The following is a 7,731-nucleotide window of genomic DNA, read 5'->3' as shown; positions in this document are numbered from 1 at the left end:
AAATTAAAATAAATGCACAAAAGTTTATCTTCAATTTTCAATATTCTCTTTATAATGTTTCTTACTAATAAAGAATTTATAAGTCTAGGTCTTTTATGTATATGGTTGCACATCAACATCCTAAATTCTTTAGAAACAATACTCACATGGTGTTTTTGAATGGAAAATTTTAGAAATTCAAGGAATTTGAAATTATTAAAATTTGAATTACTTTAAATTTAATTTCTATCATTCTTTAAATCTCTCACTTGGACAAGTTAACTCAATTTTTTCAATTTTAAAATTCTTGATTTTGATAGAGCAATTTAATTTTTTTATGGATAAATTTGATTTTAGAACAACTATATATATATATATATATATATATATATATATATATATATATATATATACATATATATATTAAAATTTTAAAGTATAATTTTATAAAACTAAATATCAGTCTATTTTTAAATATTTAATAATTTTAAAATTTGTCATTTAAATAATATTTAACAATTTTAAAAAGTAATTTTAAAATATTAAATAATTAAAAAAAATAAAACTATTGACATTTTTTATGTCAATTTTGAAAGAGAAAAGATAGAGATAGGAAAAAAATAGAAGAATTTTACATTCTTAATTTTTTAAGGAATTTAAAATTCTACTATTTTAAATAATTTTAAAAATATTTGTATTTTAAATTTTTTATAAAATTTTCATTCAAAGTATTTTATCTCAAAGTATTTCAATTTAAAAAAAAAAAAATAAGTTATTTCATTTAAATTCTTCATCTAAATATATTATCAATATCTCAACATCTTATCACTTTTAATTATAATGGTGTAAAACAATAATTATCCACCTATAATTTAACATGACTCAATAAATATTTATTTCATTGAAATCTTCTTATGACCATTAATTAAGGAAGATACAATTATATGTTATTTTAGACATGACTTATATTAATTATATAAATAAGATTAATATATATATATATTTATAGATAAATTTATTAATTATATTATAAAGATAAGGCGATATTGGTGAATTATCACCGTGTCTTAGAAAAGTATGAATTGTACATAGAGAAAAATAAATGTACGAAATTGAAAATATTGTAAGTTGAGGTTGAGAGATACACGTGCTCGTAACTCTGCTTAGATGGAACGATATGGGTAATTATCAAACAAGGACAAACATCATAGGCCCACATTTTAAAAATTTACTTTATTGTCGTCGAAAACTATCCCTCTGTATCTGTCTGGCATTTGATTTCGTTGGCTTTCTCGGGAAGACTTTGACTCGGGTCAAAATCAAATAAGCAATTGCTCGGTAATGTTATTTGCAAAGAAACGAGACCTTGTCAAGTGAGTCTGTGAGTGGGGCCACTTGAGGCTGAGGTTTTCAAACCATGCAATGTGAATGCCTGACAAAGGATGCTACTTAACCCCTTCCTCACTCTGCATCAAAGTCAATTCCTACCTTATTCCTTTTATTTTATTCACAATCTATACTCTCTTTTTTTCTGTCTCATAGATGCTGTAATATTTATAAAAAAAAAATTTATTTGGACCATACACATTCACATTCAATAGAATTATTTATTATACTGACTACGAAAGTCAAATTCTAATTTTGATCAAATAATAACACTCAACACTAATGATATTGTATGTAATTTTATCTTATTTTATCATGAGAAATGTTAGTAAAATTCTAACAATTTTTCCTATCATTTTTTTTATTATTAGTTAAAATTTAATGAAAATTATAAATTTTTATATGTTTTAGATCTCATTTAGTGAATCTATTTTAATTTGGCAATAATATCTATTAATTAAATACATGATTTTTAATAAATTTTAGATAAATATTTAAATAAAATGATAAAAAAATATCTTTTATTAAAATAAATTTATTAGATATTTTTTTTACTCAAATTTTATTACAAATATGATATTAAATTATTTTAAAAAGTTGAAAACTTATTAAAATTATCTAAATGTAAAACTCAACAAAAAAAGTTAAAAAAAATGTTACATTATAATTAAGAAGAATAAAAATATATTATTTTATTTTATTCAAACTAAAAAATAAAAATTAAATAAAAAATGTTAACAAACATTATTAAAATTTTAAAATGTAAAAATAAAATAAATTTTAATAGTATTATTAAAATTAATAAAGTCAAAAAATAATGAGATATAAGAAAAAGAGAGAAAATAAAAATATGGTAGGAGAGAGGAGGGGGAGGGGAGAGGAGGGGGAGGGGAGGGGAGGGGAGGGGGGGGAGAGGGGGAGGAGTGAGAGGCAGAGAGGAATTCTTACCTCTCATGAGAAATTTTTGTGATAAAATGGAATAAAAATAGTTTAAACTATATTCATAAAAATCTTTTATTTTTTTCTAAGTAGTTATCAAACATAGAAAATTAAGTTACCTGCTTTAATATTTCTAAGAATGTAAAAGTATTTAACATACTAAACTCATCCTATACATGACAAATGAATTCATTTATTCATCATTCATGTCATCCATTAACAAGTAAATATATATGATTCATCATTACAATAAAAACAAATAACGGATTGAATCCAATCCATTCATTTAATTTTATGGATGGTTAGTGAATAAATGATTCATCTATTATTTTCTTAAAATTCCATTGAATTACAATATGATATGTTTATTTAATTGAGATTTTAAAAGACTATTTTAATATAAAAAATCTTAATTTTTTTAAAATACTATACAATAATGTAATAACTTATAAAAAATAAATAAATAAATTATTTTAAAAATAAAATTTATTTAATTTTTAAAATATCATTTTATGAATGGATATATGAAAAATTTGTTAATGAATAGATTAAATAATTTTTTCTAGAATAGCTTAAATTTTTAATAATTCTAATTAGATTAATAAATTATTTTTATCCAATTTATCGTAAATTTCCTAATATTTGCGGGCCTTAAATCTAATTTTCTAAATCAAACTCATCGAAACAAATAACGTTTCAACAAGTCAATTTTTTGGCTATCGAAACTTAAACTCAAATGGCGAAAGTTAGCAGTCCTCTTTACAATAAAGTTGACATAAAGACTTATTTTTGGGTTAAAAGAAAACAAGATTGAATATTGGATGGAAGTTGATGGGGTAACATAGAAAGTTTATAATGGGAAGATATATATTGATGTTAATTAACTAGTAAATAAGATCTGCATTTAATAGAATGGTGAAGTTGATCTTTCCATTATGCGTAGAACAGAGATGAGAACATGCAACATACTCGGACAGAATCATGTAGGCCATGATTTAGTTTAATTATTACAAGTAGAAATCTGGGCGACCAAAAAACTTGGAAAACTAAGACACCCTACCATGTTATTTTAAGTCAATTAAAAACGGAGAGACTTAATTAACAGCCACCCACGATGTCTGATTTTCAAAATAGAAACCGGCGACACCTCTTGGTTCCAAATTATTAGAAGAGAACGTTGCTTTCATTCTTTTAATAAAATCTTCACATTTCTTATTCAACTCTTCAGCATCATCCACACCATGCTCATGCTCATGCTCATCAATGATCACAATGGCATTTCCCTCCTCTTGTTCATCTTCTTGAGCATTTGAGACCACCTTTTCTTGCTCTACTACCACCAAAACATTTTCTTCTTCTTGTGGGGATTCAGCGATTGGTGGTGCCACACGTTCTACGGGAACAGCTAAAGCATGTTGTATGGCTTGCTGAGAAGGGGCATTAGTTAGACCAGAGTTGAGTGCTATTAAAACCAGAAGGCCATTGCAGAGAAGGAACATGTAACTCTTTTCAACGATGTAGCTAAAGAATTGTACGAGGAATGGGTTCAAAGATTGAACAAGTAAGGGAAGTAAAGAAAAGAGAACACAAAAGAGGGAAAAACATAGCAGAAACTTGATTGATTTCTTGGAACTCTGGGATAGTAAGTGACTGTGATGAAGATTAGAGTTTTTGTGCTTTGAATAATCCATGCCTTGATCACAAGTGCGATGTAACAGGGGAGTGCGTGTATCTAAAATAGGGTGAAGGGATGTATAAATAGAAGGATAGTGGGTTGGTAGTTACATGGAAAAAGCTTACAGCATAATCTTCTTTAAATCCTAATTAATTACTCTTTTAATCTCTTCCTTTTTTTTCTTTTCTTTTTTCCTGTCACATCAATTTTTTTATCTTACTTTTACTTTTCTATCTCTCTTCATATACATCTCAAAAGCGTGTTGTTTTTTTCTTTTTTCTTTTTTCAAGTGATATATGGAAAGTATAAACTAAGAATAAAAAATTCCTCACTATTTATATATCAATTAAAATTAATTTGCATTAACTTAATTGTAATTACATATATGAAATTAGTTAAATACTTAAAGTTATTAAATTTCTCAACTCATATTTTTTTTTATTAAAAACAACTAAAAAGTATAACATTTTCTTGTTTGATCAACTCAAAAGAAATATGATAAATATTTTTTGTGTTGTCTTTTTTTAAGTAATCATGATATTAGTATCAAGTATTTATTATAAAAAAATAATGACTAATTTCAATCATGAACTATAAATATACATAAGATCGATATTTTACTTCCAACATAATTTATTTCATATTCTAGATAAAAATTTGATCCTTGGATAACTTGATTAAGAGAAATAAAATGTTTATACTTGTATCAATTAGTGTTAAATTGTTAGTGTTGTCTTTTAATTAGGATTGATATTTTGTTAATAATTATAGTTTATAATTAATTATTAATTATCAAGATAAAAGCATTGATTACCAAGATAAAATATTGATTTTGAACAGAGTACAACTCTAACAAGTAACAATAGTAAAAAAAATGTAAACAATACACCTCTTAAAAATAAATTATTAGATAGTTTCAAATCACATGGTCCCTAATTAATAATTTATCCCTTTTAAGACAATCTTTCAAGCACATTTTTTATAATTGTTTGAAACCGATTAAAACTATAATATTTTACGGGTTTTACTTCTTTCTTAATTAATCAATATTTTTCATAATTTTATAGTTTTTAATAATTTTTAACAATACAAGGAATGGGTTAAAAAATGTAATATTAAACTCCTTTAATTATGGAGAAATATTAGCAAAATAAGCTCTATTATTTACTAAAATGATTGAAAACTACAAATTTCTAAGAAATTAATTAAAAATTAGTAGAATTTATCAAATATTATGAAAAAAATTTAATAAATTCCAACTCTCAGTATATTTTTTTGTCAATGGACATGATGCCTCAAAGCTAACAATAAAAGAATAATTTATGTATGTAGAGCATAATTTATGTTGTTCAAACATTATTTTAACATAGATAGAAATCGAAATTGAAAGTATCAAGTCAATTCTTATGTCCTAGGGTAGGTCTTATCTCAACTCTCCATATATGAGAGTGTTTGAAACTTAAAAGTATATGTACCTTTTAGTAAAAAGAGATGTAAAAAAATTTAAAAAAATAAAAACAAATGATACAATAATTAATGAAAAATGAAATTATAAAATAAAAGATTAAATATGTTTTTAATAAGTGAACTCTTGTCAATTTTTATTTTTAGTGGTTGAACAATTTTTTAATTATTTTTATTTTTGAACTTTTATCAAATTTTACGTGTAGTTATTCAAAATTTTCTTCTATCAAGGTTTTGGCATTTGACGTCAAAAGTTTTTTCCATAAAAAAATCAGCTTCTATATTTTTAGAAGTTTTCTATCGACAAAAGAATTTTTTGAAAATCATTTAACTTTGTAACATTCCTCATATATGAGGTCTCACGGTTTCATTTCATAACATTTCATACAACTTCTCGTTAGTTAGAACCCTTCACCAATCGGAACTTTTTTTGGGTAGCCTTTTCTGAAATGTCTAGATGCTTTTAAGATCAACGACTGGCCTCACAAATCAACATGGGACCTTTTAGTGTGATTTGTCCTCACTCACATTTTATAAAAAACTTTGTAGAAGGTCATTCATCCCTAATTTACTCCAAGTCAAGCACGCTTAACTGTAAAGTTTTTATGAGATAAACTATCGAAAAGTAGATGTATGTTGTTGGTATATGTAATGTAAATTAATTTCTTTAAGTCATCCTCAACTATACAATCTCATACTTTACAATCTTTGGATCTCTCTCATTTCGACATGTTCAAGCTGTTACAAACTTTATATCTAATTTAAATTTTATTTATCATAATTATTTATGAAATAAATATTAATATTTTTAAAATAAATTGTGAAAAAATAAAAAAGATCAGATGCTATAATATAAAATATTTATCATAAATATAAAATATAAATTATATGTTTGAAAATATTTATCTATTTAAATTTTAAATAAAATTCATATATTCAAATATAATATTTTTTATATATATAATTTATAAATAAAAAACTAGTTATATATAATAAATATTTAATTTATGCATTGTACATACTAAAATACTAATTAAAAATTAAAAAAGTAATAAAATTAGTTTAGAAATATTAAAAATTATGGAATAAAAATATATTTAATTTTTAATTAAAATAAAAATGGCTTCTCATGTACACGGATTCTGGTCCATACTAACAGAAAAATAATACTAGCTGTTTCCTCCAAAACATCTAAGACCCAATCACACAAAAGAAGTTATTTGAAACTTGAAAGTTATATCTAAAGTTAAAATAGAAAGAGTAATTTCTTTATGTCACATCGATTAATTGAGAGAATAAGACGAAAAGAGAAGTTATGATCTGGCACTCTCATCTCATCACTCGGTTTAATATATCATTCTAAATGTTAGTTGACTGACTTCGGGTCGTCTCTCAAAAGTCTCCCTCATAATACAAATATCTTTTTTTTTTTAATAAAATTACTTTTTTTTTCTCTCACGTAAATGTTTGTCCAAGATTAATCTTACAAAAAATAAGCTTTTTTTCTTTTAATAAAATTAGAATATAGTTTTATTTTTTTATCATAGAATGAAATAGTTCGAATACTCATTTTATATGCTTTCACACTTTAACATAGATTAGTAATCGTGATTATAAAAAAGAAAAAAGAAAAAAAGAATGTGATACTTTTGTTATTTTCTTTTATTTTAAGGTTCTTTAAATCAACAGTTTACATCACCCACCAATAACAGAAAACTAATTTCTTTTTTATAAATAAAAATTTGTAAGTTTGATTTATATATTAAAAAATTTAATCTAATGGTTTAATTATTAAAAATTTAAAAATTGATGTAGAACATAAATTATTTAGTAGAGAATTTATTTAAGCTTATTCTTAAAATAAATGGTCTCTTATTTATAAATTTTTTAAAAATTTTACAAATTTAATTTATATATTAAATTTTTTTAATTTAACTTCAAATCATTAAAAATTGATATAAAACATAAATTTTTAAGTGAAATAAGTTTACAAAAACTTATTCTTAGTAAGTAAATCCTCTTTGTATTTAATATAAATACATATAATATGTAAATAATAAAGGATTTGACATTTTAATGTACATGATTTTTGTCTAATTTTATCTTAGTTATTTTTTTACAACTTACAATTTTTTTTTTATATCTTTTTTATGAATGTAACTCTATATCTATCTATTTTTTTTAATAATCTACTATATATTTATTTTATTTAAAATGTAACTCATCTATTGAGTTTATTGAATCAAGATTTTGTTTATGAGAGTTTATAAATAATTATTTATATTTAT

The 7,731-nt window shown here is 23.1% G+C and overlaps 1 protein-coding gene across 1 annotated transcript; it reads right to left on the bottom strand.

Moving 5' to 3' along the window:
• Positions 1–3,207: 3,207 nt before the first annotated feature.
• Positions 3,208–4,048, bottom strand: LOC109814333 (uncharacterized). Its single transcript, XM_020378739.3, has one exon. The coding sequence runs from the start codon at positions 3,993–3,995 to the stop codon at positions 3,399–3,401; it is 597 nt and encodes a 198-aa protein (XP_020234328.1). The 5' UTR covers positions 3,996–4,048; the 3' UTR covers positions 3,208–3,398.
• Positions 4,049–7,731: the final 3,683 nt, after the last annotated feature.

Source organism: Cajanus cajan, chromosome 9 (genome assembly GCF_000230855.2).
Source record: "Cajanus cajan strain Asha chromosome 9, NIPB_CcT2T_4, whole genome shotgun sequence".
Lineage (NCBI taxonomy): Eukaryota > Viridiplantae > Streptophyta > Magnoliopsida > Fabales > Fabaceae > Cajanus > Cajanus cajan.
Note: the sequence above shows the minus strand (reverse complement) of the source record. Positions and strands in the feature narration are given on the sequence as shown.